Source organism: Papilio xuthus, unplaced genomic scaffold (assembly GCF_000836235.2).
Source record: "Papilio xuthus unplaced genomic scaffold, Pxut_1.1 DF825355.1, whole genome shotgun sequence".
NCBI classification, from domain to species: Eukaryota; Metazoa; Arthropoda; class Insecta; order Lepidoptera; family Papilionidae; genus Papilio; species Papilio xuthus.
The window spans coordinates 903,286-925,421 of record NW_013533294.1 but is presented as its reverse complement, the minus strand read 5'-3'; the positions used below and the strand labels follow the sequence as shown (position 1 = coordinate 925,421).

At 35.9% G+C, this 22,136-nt stretch overlaps 3 protein-coding genes across 3 annotated transcripts in view; 1 reads left to right on the top strand and 2 right to left on the bottom strand.

The window, feature by feature from the left end:
- The first annotated feature begins 93 nt into the window (after window positions 1-93).
- Window positions 94-1,550, top strand: LOC106126033 (uncharacterized). Its single transcript, XM_013323493.1, has 2 exons — window positions 94-170; window positions 940-1,550. Exons 1-2 carry the CDS (start codon window positions 140-142, stop codon window positions 1,482-1,484), a joined length of 576 nt encoding a protein of 191 aa, XP_013178947.1. The 5' UTR covers window positions 94-139; the 3' UTR covers window positions 1,485-1,550.
- A 104-nt stretch (window positions 1,551-1,654) lies between these two features.
- LOC106126032 (trypsin-1-like) lies at window positions 1,655-9,672 on the bottom strand (the record flags this gene model as incomplete). The annotated part of the gene is given in 12 exon segments (NM_001312630.1): window positions 1,655-1,776; window positions 1,779-1,829; window positions 2,332-2,489; window positions 2,864-3,053; window positions 3,724-3,909; window positions 4,680-4,840; window positions 5,280-5,323; window positions 5,739-5,819; window positions 6,832-6,919; window positions 7,594-7,729; window positions 9,356-9,422; window positions 9,632-9,672. Coding segments are annotated over 9 exon segments (1,026 nt in total), but the record flags the coding sequence as incomplete, so codon positions are not given.
- A 5,125-nt stretch (window positions 9,673-14,797) lies between these two features.
- The window catches only part of LOC106125972 (uncharacterized), a 25,281-nt gene continuing 17,942 nt past the window's right edge, over window positions 14,798-22,136 (bottom strand). The window contains exons 8-13 of the mRNA XM_013323386.1: window positions 21,952-22,130; window positions 21,180-21,287; window positions 20,181-20,327; window positions 19,181-19,294; window positions 18,848-18,952; window positions 14,798-18,035 (exon numbers count right to left, since the gene is read on the bottom strand). Of these exons, the coding sequence (XP_013178840.1) occupies window positions 14,808-18,035; window positions 18,848-18,952; window positions 19,181-19,294; window positions 20,181-20,327; window positions 21,180-21,287; window positions 21,952-22,130 (3,881 nt within the window). The 3' untranslated portion in view covers window positions 14,798-14,807. The remainder of the gene's footprint in view (window positions 18,036-18,847; window positions 18,953-19,180; window positions 19,295-20,180; window positions 20,328-21,179; window positions 21,288-21,951; window positions 22,131-22,136) is intronic.

The following is a 22,136-nucleotide window of genomic DNA, read 5'->3' as shown; positions in this document are numbered from 1 at the left end:
AATTAGTAAATCTCAATATACTTTTTTAACTAACAAACATAAAATCTAGCGAACACTTAATATGTAATTAACAACCATATTGAGTTTTTATGAGTTTCTACGTAAACCGTTTTCATAATTGTATTTTTACAAGCAAACAATGAAATATAACGTGTTTGTCGTATTATCATGTAAGTTTTTTTTTGTTAAATATTTCTCAATATTATGGAGTAGCTAAATAAAAATATAACTTAATTAGTAGTCTATGTGTTCTTCCAGACTATGTTCTATATGTATGACAAATTTCATCAAGATCCATGCAACTGTTCTGGAGAGATCTTCTAACATACATCTAAACATTCGCATTTATAATATTAGTAAGATTTTTATAATGATTAAAAACAAGTTTAAAATCTATATTTAATAATTAAGCTTTCTCCTAACTGATATTTATCAATTTCTGTCAATTCAATGTCCGTACTATTGACATTTGCCTTGTATTTCAATTGAACTTCCATACTATTGACAAATAGTTGACATTTTAATCTTATTAATATTATAAATGCGAATGTTTAGATGTTTGTTTGAAGATATCTTTAAAACGGCTGAACGAATCACGATAAAATTTGACACATATATAGAACATAGTCTGGAGGAGTAAAAGATTAGCGTGGTTTGGACATATGCGAAGGGATGATGATGATATAAGCAATAAAGTAATGAAATTGAATGTTGTGCTACAAAGGTAGAGGGAGACCAAAAAGTATGGAATGACTGTGTGAGAGTATATGCGTAGGAAGGGGGTAGATTCGGATATGACGGCTGATAGAGATGTATGGAGGAGTACATGTGCCGACCCTCAATAGGGATAAGGGCAGGTTGATGATGATGATGATGAGTCTGGAAGTATACATAGACTACTCAGTTAATAGAATTACTTACCAAATCTTTATTTTTAAGGTATTCTAAGATTTGCAAATCAATTTCAACTCTCCGCTGTACAACAGAGTATTATGAATGATTTATCTTTCGGATTAAAGATGACAGTTTTAAAAGATTTACCCACAAATATAGATAAAAGGAGAGTAGGTTTCGAATTCTTACGCAACAAAATGGAGGACGCTCTCGGACGTTCAGCGCCGACATCGTTCGCTGAGAACGAAATCAAATTGAAATTATTCCGTATGATGCACGAATCAATCAGCGATAGCGAATCTAAAATAAAACGTGCTGAAATGATAAGAAAATCCTATGAGAATAATACATCTTTCGAAATTGGTTTCATTGTCGCTGATACGACTGACAAATATACCACAATGGCTGATATTGGCGGAATGTTGGATAGATTATTTGACGAATGGCGACCAATTGAACATATTAATGCATACGAACATATCGCAAATAAAGGCATAGAAATAAATCAATTAATTGAATTAGTTAAAACAGTTTTAAAGAGGAATAAAACGTCTTCTGTGTATAGAAGATTTTTGAATCTTAGTTTATAAGTGGTCATTTCCACTAATTCTGACAATTGTCATTGCAGTTGTTCCAAATTGAAACTATAGTGTGCCTATTTATTAAAAATAAAGATTATTTATAAAAAAAAACGGTTTACGAGTTGATTACGACCAAATATAAACAACAATCCAATATAAAATATTTAATAAAAAAACACATCACTCTCCAGGCCACACAATACCCTCTATCCAGTCTAAATAGCTAGATACACGAGTATATACAGCTGGTTGTCCGCTCTTAGCACATTTACCACCGAATGATGTAACGCCCACTACATAGTAGATGCATTGGTTGTCACTGGAGACTACCTGCAGGGGGGAACCTGAATCACCCTGTAAATACACATTCGGAGCTTGTAAAAATGTAATTCGACTTTGTAAAAATGTAATTCAACTTTGTAAAAATGTAATTCAACTTTGTAAAAAATGTAGTTATACTTTGTAAAAAATGTAGTTGAACTTTGTAAAAAATGTAGTTGAACTTTGTAAAAAATGTATTTGAACTTTGTAAAAAATGTAGTTGAACTTTGTAAAAAATGTAGTTGAACTTTGTAAAAATGTAATTCGACTTTGTAAAAACGTAATTCTACTTTGTAAAAATGAAATTCGAACTTGTAAATCTATTAAGTTATAATTGTTTAGGTGTACAAACCACTTAGGTTCCTTTCTATTTTATAACCGTAATTAAATTTGGCAAAATAATATTTATATTAAAAAAATCTGCATAAATCCACGGAAAACGGCCCTAATCGGTTTCGGGTGGTCTTAATATTTAATACTTGAGTGTTTCATCAATTCTAGACAGTTTTTCGCTTAACCTTATAACTATATTTACCTGACAGGTATCTTTTCCTCCACGTAACTCTCCTGCGCACATCTGTGTGTCGACAAAGCCGTCCCAATAACGATTTGGTTTGAGCAAAGGTTTGCAATATCTATTAGTTAGTAAAGACAATGATACTTTTTGTAACTCATTTGATGTTTGCTGTGTGTCTGAAAGATTGATAGAAAAAAAACTTGATTAGTAGTCTATGTGTTCTTTCAGACTATGCTCTATATATTTGCCAAATTTCTGCTACATCTGGCCGTTCTGGAGATACCTTATAACAAACATCCATCCATCTAAACAGTCTCATTTATAATATTAGTAAGACTAGCTGACATCTGCGGCTCCGGCCGCTCGGAATTAAGTAAAAATAATTAGTATCCTATGTGTTCCTCCAGACTTTGTTTTATATCTCAATACCAAATTTCTGCTAGATCTATGCAGCTATTCTGGAGATACAATCTAACAAACATCTATCGAAACATATGCATTTAAAATATTAGTAAGTACATATTAGTATAAGTAAGTGATTTTAATTTACCTGGATCAATAACACCCCATCCAGTGGCTATTCCCTTTTGATACGATCCGAAGTCAGACTTAGACCAGAGACAGGCAGGTCTAACGTTATTGTTGAACTTAACTGCTTCCTCTAACTCTAGAAGTGCGATATCATTGTATCGCTGTGGTGGTTTGTAGTCTGGATGTTTGTGGATATGTTTGATACGAACCTGGTAGAGTAATATTTATAAACAAACAAACACAACTTCCAAATGTAATCCTAAAGGATAGGAGACCATGGTCCTCCATTTAGCATGGCAAAACAAAGCTCCGCAATATTTTTGGTCCTTGTAGGAGACGAAACGTGACAGGGTGACAATTCACACATATGTTTGAGTTTGTCAGATATGTGCAGCATCACGATGTTTTCCTTCAACGTAAGAACGTTGAATAAATGTACATATGTAAATATAACACATTCATACATCACGGGATTACAACACAGGACATGCAGACTACAAGTCGACTGCCTGACTCCTGAGCCACCGAAGCTCCAATATCCATAAAATTATAGGTGAGCCAATTTAACAAGATACCTTCCCGTCAAAGTCCCGTTTAAATCGGTCCACACGTTTTTTTTGTGACTGAATTGCCACTGTTTGTCTCGAGGAGTCATGTACAGCTTCACCGAGCTTGAGGTGGCCGAGCGCAGATGGCACTTAGCCTAAACCTCGTTTCCTCAGGCTTCCTTAGGAACCTCGGCTCGGGCCGTTGCTTCGTTACTATCGGATTGGGGTCCACACGTTCTTGATGATTACCCGGAACAAACACGACCAAATGGACAGACATACACTTTTAATTTTATTAATATGTGTAAATATAAAAACATCAAATACTCACATCAACAGGACTAGCTCCATCTTTGACGTTCGGGTCTAAGTTCTGTTCACCAAGTCTGACGACTGTCGGCTCTCCAAATCGAGGCCGTTTGATACAATGCCCTGCTGTCATTACAAACTTCCTACTAATAAGGCTCCCACCACAACTAAATGATGTACTACCCCCAAACTCCCAACCTACAGCAGCCTACAAAACACGTTTCTTAATTTAAAAAAAAAAACCGAAAAACATATACATAAGCATAGTCTTGTCATAGGACACAATTTGGAAGAACATGAATCGAATAGCATCTCACTTGTCAACAACTGTTAAGTAGATTAAGATACAGGATGTTCCAATGGTTTTATTTTTATAAAGTGGCAAGCAAGCAAGCATAAATCACTAGAAACTGTTTTTTTTTAATATCATAAGGTGACAAACGAGCGAGCGGCCATCTGAAATCGCTGAAATAGCGAAGTGACCGTTGCCCATAGACATACGCAATTGCATATGCGTTGCCTACCTTTAATCAACGGAGACACAGAAAGAAAATATCTTCCCTTTCCATGCATACTCTCATCCTGAAAGAATACTCATCAGACTGCACGCGGAATAGCTTCCACTTGACGCCTGTCTTCTGTGTGGTCGTGGTATTTCACCGGGCGAGCCGGGCCGATTCGTGCGACAATGTGAAAGATGTTAAAGCTGGCTCTATCACTGTTAAAAAGTGTTGTCCTTTAAGCTCATAGAAGTAGAAAATGTGTCCCATTCTCCATAAAATCCATTCCCTTTTCGCAAAAAATGGGTCCAAAAGGGGACTAAAATTAGGCCTCTTTTGCACACACATCAGTGTGTAACGTAATGAGCATTTAAGGATGTGTTCTTTGTAATGCAACGCATGTTTTTAGCGTCTACCCGCATGCAAAGCAACATCTGTTATAAGTCAAACTACATCCCGCTAGTGAACAAAAACAGACCATATGCGGGAATTCCCCTTGTAAGGCATTCTCTCCTCCCACAATGAGTTCAACACCGGTATAGTTGCAGTTCACATCAGATAATGTCATCGTCTCCGGTTCTAGTACTAATGCGATGAATTCCACTTTCTGTGTCACCTCCTCGCTGTATTCCTCGCATTCTGTGAATATTCAATACGCGAACACATTAGCATAATAAGATTCAAACTTAATGTCCGTTGTTTTACTCTGTACTAGTCTTTGGCGATTTCTTTAGTGTAGTTATAAAAATATTAGCGGATTTTTGTAAATTTAATATATTTCTTGTAGCATTTCAACTAAGCTGTAGGTTTGTGCTAGGATTTAGTTTAAAATAGTCGAATGGCGAGATTCGAACTCCCAACCTCATGATCGTAAATCCGTACTCTTAACTATATTATACTTATTATAACAAACTATAAGCGCCATTAGGCTAATGGCGCTTATAGTTTGTTATAATCTTCCCGTCAACATCGGTTAAGTCGTTGTGAGATTATCCCGAACAAACGCGAGCTTGCTGACACACAAACAAACAGACACACATTTTTACTGTAATATAAGTAAGAAGTAAGATTTACCTACTTTTTTCGCTGATTCTCTTCTTGTTGCCTGATGTCAGCGCAACACTACAAGAAAATAAATTGTTTTAAAATAAATATATAAAAATCAATCTTACTAATATTATAAACTAGCTGTCGTCCGCGACTCCGTCCGCGTGGATATATAAAAAAAACGTTATATATAGATAAGTTAAATAAAAAGCAGCTCTTAAAGGCATAAATTCGAGAAAAAAATGAATAAATAGTATCCTATGTTCGTCTCCTGGCTGTAAGCTACCTCCTCACCAATTTTCAGGCATATCGGTAAAGCAGTTCTTGAGCTATAAATAGTGTAACTAACACCACTTTCTTTTGTATATATATATACATATGTATATACTGGAAGAACACATAGACAACTAAATTAAGTTTTTTTATACCCCATGGATAGAGTCGCGGGCGACAGCTAGTTTGAAGTATAAATAACTGTACTCGTACTTACGAACTCTGCTGCTTCTCTTCACAGCAGACCAAGACTCTTCTTACGGAATATTCACAGAAAATAGGGCGTACTCCTTTATCTCTGTAAAACGATGCAACGTTAAAACAATCTGCACATATCAACGAAGAAATTCAAAATTTCAGGGCGAAAAGTGGAATCCAGAGGTTCGTTAGGCCACGTCTAATGGAGGTCCGTTGTCTCTGCCTACCCCTCTATGTTAGGGTCGCCACACACGGGCCACACGACTACAATGGCAGCTGAAGCGAGCGACAGCCACTTGTGGCCAGTGGTCGATACTTGCGGTCGATGGCTGCTACTTTTTTTAACCCTTGCGTGCGGTATCATAATAAACTCTGACGAAGAAGGTTTAATTGCGCCACTTTTGATACAAAGACGTCGTCGTAGAAGACGAAACCGTAGTTATTTTATACAACCAAATTTTAACGGATGTAAACAAATGCGCGAGTGGCGTGTGGCGGCTTTTTGTGGTTGTGGCCGGTGGCCCGTGTGCGGTGACCCTTATAGTCGTGAGTTGTATTTGTATTATGTGTATTTTAGATGCGAACGTTTTTTTTTATAACATAAGATGGCAAACGAGCGAGCGGCCACCTGAAATCGCTGATATAGCGAACTGACCTTGCCCATAGACATACGCAATTGCATATGCGCTGCCTACCTTTAATCCACGGAGGAGAGGATGCACAGAAAGAAAATATCTTCCCTTTCCATGCATCCTCTCATCCGGAAAGTCCAATTCCACTTCCCATCCTTTTCTTATAAGAAAAAGGGTGGGAAAGGAAAGAAGACTAAATTAAGCCTCTAAGACGCACACTTATCAGACTGTAGTTGGAATAGCTTCCACTTGACGCCTGTCTTCTGTGTGGTCGTGGTATTTCACCGGGCGAGCCGGGCCGATTCGTGCGAAGATGTTAAAGCGGGCTCTACCACTGTTAAACACTGTCCACTGTCTACACGTTTGCCTTCAATTGTAACCTCGTAACTCCAGAACGGCTGTATGGACTTAAATAACATTTGAAACAATGAATGATAGCTTAGTTACTTAGCTTAAAGTCTAGAATAATAAAGAACTTACGCGAAATTCCTATCAGCGGATGGACAGTCATAAGAATGCTTGCAGCGACCCCAAAATTTGCTGTTATCGTCATAACATGATTCGCCCTCTATCAGACAAACAGACAAACATTAAATTTATCAATCTTAATATCTTACTAATGTGTGGATGGAGGGTTTGTTTGAAGATATATCCACGGCTGAACGGATCTTGATGAAATTTGAAATACATATAGAACATAATCTGGAAGAACACAGACTACTTATTACGTTATTTTAATTCCACGCATACGGAGTCGAGGGCGACAGCTATCTATATATATAAAAGAAAGTGGTGTTAGTTACACTATTTATAACTCAAGAACAGCTTTACCGATATGCCTGAAAATTGTTGAGGAGGTAGCTTAGAGCCAGGAGACGGACATAGGATACTATTTATTCATTTTTTTCGAATTTATGCCTTGAAGAGCTGCTTTTTATTTAACTTACTAATATTATAAATGCGAATGTTTAGATGGATGTGATGTGGATGGATGGATGGGTGTTTGAATATATCTCTAGAACGACTGAACGGATCTCGATTAAATTTGTCATACGTATAGAATATAGTCTGGAAGAACACATAGACTACTAATTAAGTCATTTTAATCCCGCGCGGATGGAGTCATGGGCAACAGCTATATTTATATAAAGATTGTTTAGCTTAAATAGATATAGAAAATAACACGATAAAGAAGACATTTTCTTACTTCTAATATAAAAAAAGACAATTAAACTTCCTTACCTCTTAAACAATAAATTCCGTTTATACAAACTATGAGGAAAATCGTCGGTAAAACCAGATTCAACATCGTATTGGTATTTCCTGTTTTAAACAGTTTTGTAACAAATATTACCTGTTATCATATCACGTTTAATATCTGCAATAAAAAAGAAAAACTAATTAAAAAAAAATCTTAAAAATGATGCACTAAAAATTGCAAAATAATGTAGATAGAAAGTAAGAAATATCTCTTCTTTCTTGTTAACTTACTAATATTATAAATGCGAATGTTTAGAATAGTCTTTCCTAAAGTGTGCGATAACGCCCCCTTGTGGGCTACAGGTCTCAAGTTGCGGGTTATAGTAAAAGTTTCGTTTAGAATTCTCCGTTAATATACATATATAGGTCACAATAATTAATTAATTTGAAGTTACAGTAGTTTTTAAATATGTGAAAATATGGGGTCGCTAGAAAAATATTTATTCTCAAAGTGGGCAGTAGACAAAATAAGTTTGAGAACCACTGGTTTAGATGGATGTTTGTTAGAAGGTATCTCCAGAACTGATGCATGGATACTGATGAAATTTAACATAGATGTAGAACATAGTCTGGTACACATAGACTACTAATTGTTTGTATAATTTCGCGCGAACGGAGTCGCAAGCGACAGCTAGTATATCAATATTGTACAATTGTTGTTATTTCGATTTCCAAATTAAATGCATTTAGATATCATCAAAATCAGACAATAAGGAGCGCAGTTACATACTAACAAAAATAAGAAACAAATTAACAGTGGTAGAGCCCGCTTCAACATCTTCGCACGAATTGTCCCGGCTCGCCCGGTGAAATACCACGACCACACAGAAGACAGGCCTCAAGTGGAAGCAATTCCAACTACAGTCTGATGAGTGTGCTTCCCGGAGGCCTAATTTAGTCCTCTTTCCCTTCCCATCCTTTTCTTTATAAGGAATGGATGGGAAGTGGAAGTGGACTTTACGGATAAGAGGATGCATGGAAAGGGAAGATAATTTCTTCCTGTGCATCCTCTCCTCCATGGATTAAAGGTAGGCAACGCATATGCAATTGCGTATGTCTATGGGCAACGGTCACTTCGCTATTTCAGCGATTTCAGGTGCCCTTTCGCTCGTTTGCCACCTTATGATATAAAAAAAAAGTTGCTACAAATTATCACGTGATTTATGTTAGACTCCTAAAAAGGGGACAACGGTTGCATGTTTTGTGCCTATATTTATGTATGAACCGGCTTGAAAGTTAAGGAAAACAAGCAAATAAGTTCAATGCACCTTAAATATAAATAAAGCCGTACACGATAATGTACAACAGCGGTTTATTTATAACTGTATTTGTCACCTAAATCAAGACGGTAGTGTTTTTTTACGTAAAATATTGTGAAAAGTAAGCGGCCATCTAAATTAGCCCATAGACATCCCTAATTATAGATGCTTTCCAACCTTTAATTAACGGACGAAGGACGCCAAGAAAGACATATTTTCCCTTCCTCTGCGTCTTCTAATCCATCAAATCTACTTCCCCATTCCATCTTTATAAGAAAAGTGGGTAAGGAAATTAAAATTAGGCCTGCACGCACACTCATCAGACTGTAGTTGAAATTGCTTCCACTTGAAGCGTGTCTTCTGTGAGATCGTGGTAATCACTAGTCGTTAAGAGTTGAACTAATTTTGCCGAGTGTCATAGAAATTGTATTTTTTCTCTGAGTGTCATAGAAGTTTCAATATATGTGACTATAAATGTTACTTACTTGTTATTATTACGTATTTATTTCCTTATAGAAAGTTTTCATCAAACACATCCATTTATCTAAATCACTAAAATATAACATTATTAACACTTGACTCATTTAATCTTTAATAATGAACACAAAATGATTAATTAACATGTAAAATTTATATTACGACGTAATTATAAATTGTCTGACCGTAATGAAAATATAGGTAGGTATAGATAATAAAACTTTTAATTCCCGCCAAAATATACATCATAGGTTACAGATAATTAAATAACCAAAGATGCTTACCTTGTAATCTTGTTGATATTTGTCTTCTTTATAAAAACATTTAAATATAAGAGGCGACTGTTCGTGACCATGGATGGTCACTACTGGCGAATAACAGATCAACAGAGATGCGTCATGTCCGCCATTTTGTCGAATCGTAAAACAGGAATTTTTACTCTTTAAATTAACATAATCCGTTTTTGGTTTCGGTATCCGAAGTATTGAATTATTTTTAATAAGAGTTAATAATTTTTTTTAAAATCACAAATTGAGTTTTAGCTTAAAATTAATAAGATTTCTATAGATGATCGTATTAGGATTTAAATATGAATGGCGGCCACGGACAGGTTGACGCAGCACGAGCAGACCTTTTGCAAGATGAACCGATGATATGGTGAAGGTTGCGGCAGTATCCTGGATACGGGTAGCACAGTAATCATCGTGACGATCTTTAGAGAAGGTGTATACCCAGCAGTGGGCGTCATAAGGTTGAAAAGTGGTTGTAAGACAGATTTTATTTCGTTTCCTGCCCCGATGTTTGACATGGTACTGATCCGATGATGGAGCTGGAAGATGATCATAGGAACTTCGCAATAAAACAAACTTCAAGTTTGGTCTCGTTTAAATCGTGTTTACGAATCCAGTTTGCCTTTTCCTTGATTTTTAGTTCTTTTGATTAAAAAAAAACAAAACAAACCTATTTTGAATTTTATTTAAACATTGTAAGCCTTTTTTAACAGTGCTAGAGTGGGAAGCAGAAAATCGCTAGACCAATGATAAACAGCTCACAAGCGCGAAATAATTCGACAATTATGACGAGCCTCTTGAGGATAAACTGTAGTCTTTTTCCTTATAAAAAAACATGACATTGTCTATGTGGAATAAAAAAATTAATTAGTCTGTGGCCTTCCAGACTATGTTCTACATCTATGTCAAATTTCATCGAGATGCAGCCGTTCTGGAGATACATACTAACATCCAAACATTCGAATTTATATTAGTAAGATGGATAGGAAACTGGACTTGGCAGGGATGGGGAAATAGTTAATCTACATTTCTGTCCAAAGATTTTGCAGCATTTTAATTCGCTGCAGATATTTTGACCAGTCACTTTGTTATTTTAGCGAAATATGACTCTTTTTGTAATTAAAAAAAAACAAATAAATAAAAAAACCACCACTTAAGTACTCTTTTATTTGAAACATCCAAAACGCGATTATTTATACAAAAGTGTTTCCAATATCACTTTTAAATTAAATATAATATTCAAATAAACTTATATAAAAAAGCTAAACACTCACGTATAATCATCCGGTAGCGGCACCGACTAGTTTCTACCCATACGTGGGCCATTCATCAAGGTGAGTGGGACTGGTATTATTTGGCGATTCAGTGAGCTGAGGGCCTTGTCCGTGAAATAATACCAGTACCACTCACCCTGATGAATGGCCCCCGATTAGCTCGAAACTAGTCGGTGCCGCCACCGGATCAATATACATGTTTAGCCGTTTTTTACATAAGTTTATTGTATCTCACGAAAGTTTTAATAATTTAAAATACAACATTCGTTCAAATAATTAACCACATCGGTCATTTAATATTAACAGTGAAGCGGGATTATACTACATTCGCTTCGAAGCGATTCCATAATAAACTTCAAAAATGTATAGAACTAAGGCGCGACAATCACTTGACTTATCCAAAGTTATTGTCGGCTCTATACATTTTTGAACTTCGTTATGGAATATCTTCACATACCCATACTACGTGACCTATTTTATTTAGTTTTTTCAACCCCTCCCACCCCTCGGTGACCACTCGTAGTACATGCCAAGACACCCCCACTCTTTAGTTTTTACGTAATAATTCATAATTATGATTTTTAATCATATCACAGGTAAAAATTGAAAAAGAAATAATTTGGCTCATACTCTTCTTTATAGCATAAGACTGCATGCATACTTAAATTACTAGTGAATTATGTATTATGAAAAAAAAAACAACGAGCGACTACGTGACTAAAATCTGAGCCATCCCCCCCCGCTCCTGTTACTGACCGTAGTATTTTAAAGACTCCCCCCCTAAACGGGTCACGTAGTATGCGTACGTTCCCTAACCTCTGCGTGTTTGTACTGTATTCTAGATTTCATGGCTTATAGGACACAAAGGTTACGAGCCACTTTGATAAAACATATAACATTGACCAATAATAAATCAATTTAATGATATAATATAGACATATAGACATAGAGTTTATATATTTACATTAATAACTATATAAATATTGCTTTGAAGGTTTATTTTTTTATCTATATATAAAGGAGTAAACTGACTCAACTACAGTCGAAACGCCTGGGTCTAGACTTGGAATTTTACATAATGTCCTGTCACTACGTAGACGACCACTAAGAAGGGATTTTTTGAAATTCATCCCCTAAAGGTCCAAAATGGGGGTCCAAAGTTTGTTTGGAGAAACGGTATACCTTGGGCGGGTTTTAATATTACTGTTAACTGAGTTTTGACTACATAAAATGTAACTTATTTTCTACGAAAAAAAATGTTTTACAATATTGTTTCTGTGTATGTTTTTGCAATGGAAATGGACAGTGTTTGTGAATATAAACAATTATCATGAACATAACCACAGATATACAACCTATATTGTTCCAAGACGTCTAATCGAAAGTTAATTTCAAATATTAATTTAAATTTAACACTGAAGGAATTTGCCTCAAAAAATGCCTCCTAACGCATTTTTTGGCCTCATTTTTATGCCCCAAATTATCTATAGATTATATACCTATGTTTATCGTATATAAAATTACTAAAACAACTTTACTTTAAACGCTTAATACAATTGTAAATTTACATTTTTATAACATCTAACTTTGCAAAGATTTTGTTCGTCAATTTATAATCTGACTAGGTATATTATGAACGATAATCGAACTTGGATAAACAAGTCTAAGAGACAGTGATACCTCTAGCTTAAAGAGGTTCAATTTTATGTTAAATAGAGACAGATAAATTTATCTGACCCGGTGGGCATATTGCTAACAATCTCACTAACTCTCTAGTATTAATGTCACAAGATCCTTGTCGGTCAGTCCCACAAATATTATTGCAGTTTTTTGATACTGACAGTAGTTGTAACTCTAACCAATTTACATCTTATGACCTTTCTCGTAGTAATTCCTTACCACAAGTGGATGGAGTTAATCCAAAAGTTAAAGTTAATCGTTAATCATATTAAACTTATACTAATTTTGGACTGAGAGATATAGGTAAAATAACTAGAAAGATGATATTAACACAAGTTTATTTATATTACTAGCCGTCGACCGCGACTCCGTCCGCGCGGGATTAAAAATAGATGTTGGCCGATTCTCAGACCTACTCAATATGCTCACAAAATTTCATGAGAATCGGTCAAGCCGTTTCGGAGGAGTATGGGAACGAAAATTGTGACACGAGAATTTTATATATAAGATATTGTCATCAGCTCACTATACGTCCCATACTGAGGGGCTTGAAGCCTACCCAAAGGGGTGAAGGCCATAGTCAACCACGCTGGCCAAGTGCGGATTGAATTCACAAATGTCTTTGACTTTGTCAGATATGTGCAGCATCACGATGTTTTCCTTCACCGTAACAACATAGGATAAATGTACATATGTAAATGTAACACATTCATACATCACGGGATTACAACCCAGGACCTGCAGATTGCTAGTCAAGTGCTTGACCCCAGAGCCTGACGCTGTTTTTTGCTTCGTCATTGGTCAAAACATAACGTTGTCAGGATTGTTAGTTCACATATTCTCCGACTGTCATAAAAACCTTGTAAGACCATTTTTTCGTGTCATATTCTGTCTGTTCTGTACCGCGATAGCATATGTCACCGGGTCAAATTAGTATGTCGCACTACACCTGTCTCTAACCATAGACAAATCTGTGTCATAATGTTATTTATGTTTTTACTTTTAGGTTACAAAAGGGGCATTAATTTAAAGGAAATTAAATATATTTAAAGGCTAAAACTGTACTAAATATTGTTTCTATTGGAAAAAACCTAGACAATTTTTTCATGTATTTTTTTTCGATTTTAGTAAAGAGACGATATATATAAAGAGAAACTCATGTTTTTTTTATATATATATATAAAATTATTGGCCCCCAAAAGTGTTTATTATAATAAAATGAAAAATCGTAATCTTTACTAATATTATAAAGAGGAAATATTCGTTTGAATAGACTCAACAGCTATTGAATCAATTTGAAAAATTATTTTAGGTTAGATTTTCTTTAATTTCTTTTTTTTATGATGGCAAACGAGGGAGCGGTCACCTGAAATCGCTGAAATAGCGAAGTGACCGTTGCCCATAGACATACGCAATTGCATATGCGTTGTCTACCTTTGATCCACGGAGGAGAGGATGCACAGAAAGAAAATATTTTCCCCTTCCATGCATCCTCTCATCCGGAAAGTCCACTTCCACTTTCCATCCATTCCTTATAAGAAAACGGGTGGGAAGGGAAAGAGGACTAAATTAGGTCTCCGGGACGCACACTCATCAGACTGTAGTTGGAATTGCTTCAACTTGACGCCTGTCTTCTGTATGGTCGTGGTATTTCACCGGGTGAGCCGGGACTATTCGTGTGAAGATGTTAAAGCGGGCTCTATCACTGTTATTTCAAGACGAATTAAATCATAAACATTTCATACATTAAAGCCAAAAAATGCAATATTTCAAGGCTAGTTATTTTGTTAAAACATTATAGATATGAACCTTTATATATAAACCCTATTATATAATTTATTGACATAAAGGAAACACTCTTGCGTTTATTAAATACAACACGATCACAATAACATGAGACCTGAAATAGGGTTCTTCAATTACTTTTAGAATTGTTATAGATCTGTTATTAGCACGTCAAAAGCCTTAATTTTAGTGAATTCTAGTTTGTTTTTTTTTTAATTCACTGTACATAAATCGTTATATAAATAATTCATAGAGCATAGACAACTAAGTCCAAAGTTTTTTTTTTATTTTTTTAATAATTTACACATTTAAAAAAAAACTATACCCGTTTGTGGATAACACGACTAAGATTGCAATAACGCAATATAACGTCGATTAAGCGAAAAAAATCGCCATTAAAATGGTCACCGTTATATATATATTTTATAACTTTATCTGTTCGTTTGCCCCTTTTTCTCATTTTCGTAACAACGACAATCCTCATTAATAGAATCCAAAGACATCAAACTTTCTTGAGATGTCCTCAAACATGATTTACATCTGGAGTCGACTGATGTACCGCTTTGTGAATTAGCGTCTTCAGAAACCGACTCTAAGGATTTCAAACTTTCAACCGAAGTCAATTTATACGATCTGAATTCGGCCGTTTCTTCTTCGGACATATTTAAGGCCAACAAGGAATCTCTAGCCATTCTTCCTAAGCATGAGGTCTTTTTCTTTTTTTTAACAACACCTGAATCCATTTTACTCAAAGGGCAAGGTTTATTTAAACTTTCAGGTAAAGATTTAGGACTTGAACCGGTTCTGGTGCGAAATTTCAATCGCCTATCTGGTATATCACGCGGTTTTGTCTCTGGCACTTTAAACGCTATTGTCTTAGCTTTAGTTACATCTTTATCTATTTCTGCTAATCTTTGCGATAGATTTTCCAATGAGTTAGATCTCTTTATTTTAGCCCTCTCAGGGATCACTGGCGAACTTTTTAGCGCTGTTTGCATAAACACAGGTGCCTCTACAGCTTCGTCTATTACTAATTCAGGTGATAAATCTATTAATTTCTCTTTGATATCAGCATCAATAAGTTCCTGTGCTAGAGAACTTTGTTTTACATCCTCCTTTATGTCTGTATGTTCGTATTCTTGATTTTCATATATTAAATACGACAGTGCATCTTTACCAACATCTACGATTTCCATATTTGTCATTTTTGTGTCATTTTCTGATAATTTTTTCATATCTGTATCATCATCTAATCTGTCATCATCTATATACGCAAGATGAACATCTGTGACTTCATCACAATCTTCAACAGTAGCTATTGGCGCTAACTCAGTCTTAATCTCGTCTAATTCATTATTTGTCTCCCATATTGTTTTTTTCTCTTTCTCAGTTAATTCTATAGCCAATGCTTTAATATTCGTCATACTTGAAGTTAATGTATTTTCAGGGCTGATATTCTCTTTGATTCCTCTTACAATTTTACTAGGTAATTTATCAACTGACGTCCCCGAATCCGGACTTGGTTTTTCCATTGTATTTTCCGTACCGGATTGTTTAAGCACCGCAGCGAATGATCTAGGTCTGATTACATCCGGTTTCACATCATCTAATTTAACGTTTAAAATCTCCTTTGTTTCTATCTGTATTTTATCTATTTTCATATCTTTATCCTCATTTGATTCAGCATCGTATAAATTTTCGTTCAAATCGTTAGGATTTATATCTTTATCGCAAAAATCATGTTTATTTCCATTTGAATTTGCATTTTTAATACTTAAATCTAGATTTTTTTGTACTAAACATTCATCGGTGGTATCGTTAACTAAAACTAAAGTATTTTCACATTGATTTGGAAACGATTGGAATTCACTTAACGTGTTATCCGTATCAGTTGAAGGTGTTTTACTGTCGAGTTTCTTTGAAAATGATTCATCAACAAAAGTCAATTGAATTCTTTCAGATAAAGTAGAATCTGTCGCTTCAGAAAGACTGTCATTATCATTCTTCTCAGTTGAACTTCCCCAGGACCAGAAGGAGCTGGTTAAAGATGAATCTTTCCTGGGTGGTGTATTTGACGCTGATTTCTTATCATCATCACTATGCGAGGAACTTCTGGAGAAAATACTACTCGGATGCTGGAAGAGGCTCAACAGCTTCTCAAGATGTGACGGTAGTTTGATTTCAATTTTCTCCGGCTCAGGTCTTGGTATATGAAAGCTGGATGACGGCGCCACCCAGGATATTTTCCTCATACGATCTAATCCTTTACTCTTCAATGCTGGCACATCTAAAAGGCTCGAAGTTCTTTTCGGTGATGTCAGAGTTTCGTGAACATGGAATATCTCCGGTTTTCTGACGCTCTCTTTCAAACTGGAATTCTGTGTTAAAGTTCCTTCATTTGATTCATCATCTTTAATTCCAGATGGATTTTGAATGGAATATTCAATTCCTGAATCCGTTGATGTAATCATAACGCGATCATGTCTCGAATCCATTGAACTTATGCTCGCTTCCAAACTGGATAGTGATCCATGAATCTTTTTACCGCCGAATATTATCGGTGATATACTCTCGTTTGAACTTAAAGACGTATTAAAATATCCAATATTAACTGGTGTCGTTATATTTGATTCTAGACTATTTTCGATATTATTTTTTACATCTCTCTCTATTAATGTCTGATCCATTGCATTCAAACTTTCCATCGAGCTGCCAGATACTTCTAAAGATGAACTGCTATCACAAAAAGCACTCACTCTTTTATTCATAAGTCTGGATACTTCTAAATCTGGACTGTCCAGACTTGATTCACTTTTATTTTTCTTCAACATCACATCACGTACATTAGTTTGTACATCTGTCTGTTTGCTATCATATTTAACTTTAACATGATTCGTTATATCTTTATTTAGATTTTCTATATCTTTTTTATCTTTATTAATATCATCATCAGAATTCACTTTAACATCTTCAATTATCTTATCACTCGTTTCTATGCTATTTTTAATTGTTTCAACATCTGTTATCTTTACTAAATCGTTACTTAATACTTTATTTATCTCACTATGAGATGTAACATCAAGTTTCTTATCATTACTTACATCTCTATTGATTACAGATTCATTTGGATCTAATATTTTTATACTAGATATATCATCAGTCATAAATTCAGCATCATTATTCGATGTATCGTGTTTGAGATCTACCGTCATTGACGGTTCAATGGTGGCTATTGTTCCTTCATCTTTCTTTATTTCTATTTGAAAATCATCGGATTCAATTCTATTAAATCCATCACAATCAGGTATCTGTTGATTATTAGTTTGATTTATATCTACATTTCTGTCTACCCCCCATTCTATATCAGTTTTATTTATAATATTAGTTAATTTACCTACAACTAACGGTTCCATTGAAAATTTCGCTGGTAATTTTCTATTTATATCAGATTTATATATTGCTGGTTCTGAATTTATCTTCATCAATGCATGAGGTTCTGGACTTGGGGTTGCCGTGGAAGGTTCAGGACTCGGGGATGCTGTGGAACTTGGCGATGGGGTGGGATTATATGAACTATCGTAGTTTCTTGTTACAGAAAACCTTGAAACTCCTCTAGATTGACTCGCTGGATGTATTTGGATCTGAGGTGGTTCCACGACCTGAAATATCGATATTAATTTTTACAATGGAAGAGAAAAAACTTAAAACTAAACATCTAGCAGCAACAGTAGGCTAATTAAAAAAATAATTACATTTTTAGGGTTCCATACCTCATAGGAAAAAACGGCACCCTTATAGGATCACTTTGTCTGTCTGTCGAGACCGTTTTTTTGTCAATCATCATCATCAGCTCACTATACATCCCCACTAAGGGGGTTCGGAGCCTACCCTAAGTTATGTGACTAGGTCATAGTCAACCACGCTGACCAAGTGCGGGTTGACTTCATACATATCTTTGACTTTCTCAGACGCATTGGTACATGGCGGGATTCGAACCCACGACCTGCAGATTGCAAGTCATGTGCTTGACTCCTGAGCCACTGACGCTCTCTACTATTATTATATCTTGATAATATTATAAAAGCGAATGTTTAGATGTTTGTCAGAAGATATCTCCAGAACAGCTGAACAGATCTCGCTGAAATTTGACATACATATAGAACAGTCTGGAACACATAGACTACTTATTAAGTTTATACTATTTTTTTAAACCGCGTGGACAGTCACGGGCAACAGCTAGTAACTTAATGAATAGTCTATATGTTCTTCCAGACTATGTTCTATATGTATGACAAATTTCATCAAGATCCGTTGAGTTGTTCTGGAGATATCTTCTAACATACATCTAAACATTCGCATTTATAATATTAGTAAGATATAAGATTCAGTTACTCTGAGAATTTACTATGTTTTTTAATTACGCGGACAGAGTCGCGGGCAACAACTAGTATACTAATTTAATTACATTTACCTGAACAACTTTAAATCTAGACGGGGCAGGACAGTACGTCGGTCTCGTGGGGGTCGATGGGGTGGAGCTGTCTGATGAATCCCTGTCGGGCGTCACCCTTGTCACCTGGTGACAAATACAAAATGTTAGTCAAAAAAAAAGATATTTTAAAAGCAGATTTTCATTGTTAGTAATTTTACCACCATAGTTATAAATGCGAATGTATGGATGGATATTAGAAAGTATCTCCAACATACATACAACATTCACATTTATATAAGTGATATTAAATAACCACATAAACTTTAATTCTGTCTACCCTCATTAGTTTAAGAAACAATTATATTAACTAACAGAAAATCTAGACACAGCGTTAGGTACAGGGCTGCCTGCAGGCGAGGGCGCCGGCGAAGGCGCTGGAGAACGAAGTCGCCCACTCGCACGACGCTCTTCTTCTACACCACCACTCTGAAATCAATAAAAAAATTGATCATACTAATATTATAAATGTGAATGTTTAGATGTATGTTAGAAGATATCTCCGGAACTGCTGCATGGATGTTAATGAAATTTGTCATACATATAGAACATAGTCTGGAACACATAGGGTACTTATTAAGTTTTATTGCTATGGACGGAGTCGCAGGCGACAGCTAGTATCATAAAAGAGGTCTTATTAAAATCTTCTGTCATTTCCCACCTTTTTCATAAGGAAAGCGGAAAAGACGCATGGAAGGGGAAATATCCTTTTTCTGTGCGTCTCCTCCGTAGATATATCCTATAGGCAACGGTTGCTTCCTTTATTTGGATGGATGTATGTATGTATGTTAGAAGCTATCTCCAGAACTGCTGCAGACATACATATAGAACATAATCTAGAATACATAGGAGTCGTGAGCGACATAAATACATAAATGATATCAGAACTGACATAGATTTCTACAGTGGTAGAGCCCGCTTTAACATCTTCACATGAAATGTTCCGGCTCGCTCAATGAAATACCACGACCACACAGAAGACAGGCGTCAAGTGGAAGCTATTCCAACTACAGTCTGATGAGTGTGCGTCCCGGAGGCTTCATTTAGTCCTCTTTCCCTTTCCACCCTTTTTCTTACAAGGAAAGGATGGGAAGTGGAAGTGGACTTTCCGGATGAGAGGATGCATGGTATGGGAAAATATTTTCATTCTGTGCATCCTCTCATCCGTGGATTAAAGATAGACAACGCATAAGCAATTGCGTATGTCTATGGGCAACGATCACTTCGCTATTTCAGCGATTTCATATGACCGCTCGCTCGTTTGCCATCTTATAATATAAAAAAAATTCCTTGTCAGTAATTCCATGTGACTGACCCTGACAAAGCACGCAGTATGACACGTGAGACTGATCTTGCGATGCAGACGTTCAGGTGCGGGCGCGTTGCGGCGACACGCGGCGCGAATCTCTCCATTCAGATTCAACACAAGCGCAGCTTCCTCGCAACGGGACACGCTGCTCTCCTGAAAATGTATTATAATTTTATTAGTAACTTATATTTATATCTTATCTTATATCTTTAAATGAGCAATTCTTGTATATACAGGTTGTCCCAAAAGGTTACATACATAGGGGAATGATAGGGGTGGTCACAAGGGTCACCAGAAAAATTAAATAAAAATTCCCCTCTGGGTATTAAAAAAAATAAAGGGCATTTTTTAAAAACTTAAAAATTTTACACCTTCTGGGGCAATTTTGTAACCGATGACCTACAAATATTGCTACATTTAAAAACAAGCTATTATGTATAGAATCATTTTTAGAAAATGTCATTTTATTCGTGTTTTATCGATAATCAACTTAAACATAAACTTAACTTTTTCTATCGGTAAGATCGAAAAATATTATTCATATTTCATCATTTTATTAGTAATTCGTACTTAAATATAATTTCCAAAAAAACAAAATTTAAAAAAAAAACAATACCAAGCAAAGCTCCGTCATCCAGGTACCTAATATTATAAATGCGAACGTTTAGATGTTTGTTTGTAGTCTCCAGAACTATATTGTATGAATCTCGATGAAATTTGGTATAGAACTACATAATCTGGAAGAATCCTAATATAAAATGCCTACGATAAAATATTTTTAATTTACATTTTTTTCTTTGAATTGTTTAATAAATTTAAAAGTAGTAGAGTTTATCTTACTTAACTAAATTTGATTAATAGAAAATCTTTCTTTATCGCCTTTTAAAACTTAAAAGTTGTTTAGGAAACGGATGTTTCCCGTTGGTTAATTTAATAATTATTATTTTACCATTGGACCGATAGATCAGTAGACATAACGGTCCAACGGCAAACACTGATACATACCGGTGGATCATCAAGATCTATCTGTGTGATGGTGGTGTTATCTTTCATAGCATTCAATATAATTTGAAGGCTGCTACTGCACAACTTGTTGTCACGTAAATCCAGCCTCTGAAAAAATATTTTTTTTTTATTAATATAAAATCAGGTTAAAGGTAATGTATACGTCCGGTGTATGCACCGATTAGGGTCCTTCATCAGAGTGAATAAGAGTGGTATTATTTGACGTAGGAAATAGGGCCCTATCTAGGATGACCACAACAGTAATAGACCAGGTTAACCCCACCTATAACTAGGGTACTATCCCCAGTAATGGACCAGTGTTCTCACTTATTACACTAAGGTAAACGCCCCAGTTATTGCCTAATAATTCTCTTCTTCTAGCTCTACAGCCCTTTGTGGGCCTTGGCTTGGTCCAGCTATTTTTTCCACCTATGTCTATCTCTGGACCACAGACTACCAATTTGGTATGCCCACTTTTTATGCGTCTTTATTTACGCCGTCCATCCATCGGAGAGAGCATCGGTAGCTCAGGAGTCGAGCACTTGACTTGTAATCTGCATGTCCTGGGTTCGAATCCCGCCATGTACCAATGTGTTTTTCCATTTCCGATTTACTTTCCTATCTGTAAGGAAAAAATCGTGATGCTGCACATATCTGACAAAGTCAAAGATATGTGTGAAGTCAACCCGCACTTGGTCAGCGTGGTTGACTATGACCTAGTCACATAACTTAGGGTAGTCTCCGAGCTTGTAGCTAGTAACTCTCAGTGTACCTGTAATTGACCAGCAGCCAGTAAGGCTGCGAGCGGTCTCGCCGCGTCTGGACCTAGTCGTGCCGCCTGCAGACCGAGGGACAGCAGCGCGCCCAGCCCGCCCTCAGCCAGCACACGCACAGCATCACATCCCAGTGCGTTACGTCCCACGTTCAGCACGCATAGAGATGATGATGATCTCTGAA

Bases quoted from the DNA above. Each gene is read 5' to 3' on its own strand.
- LOC106126033 (XM_013323493.1), top strand. From the start codon at position 140: ATGAAATATAACGTGTTTGTCGTATTATCAT. The intron at 171-939 runs GTAAGTTTTTTT...TTTATTTTTAAG, and splicing joins CGTGTTTGTCGTATTATCAT to GTATTCTAAGATTTGCAAAT.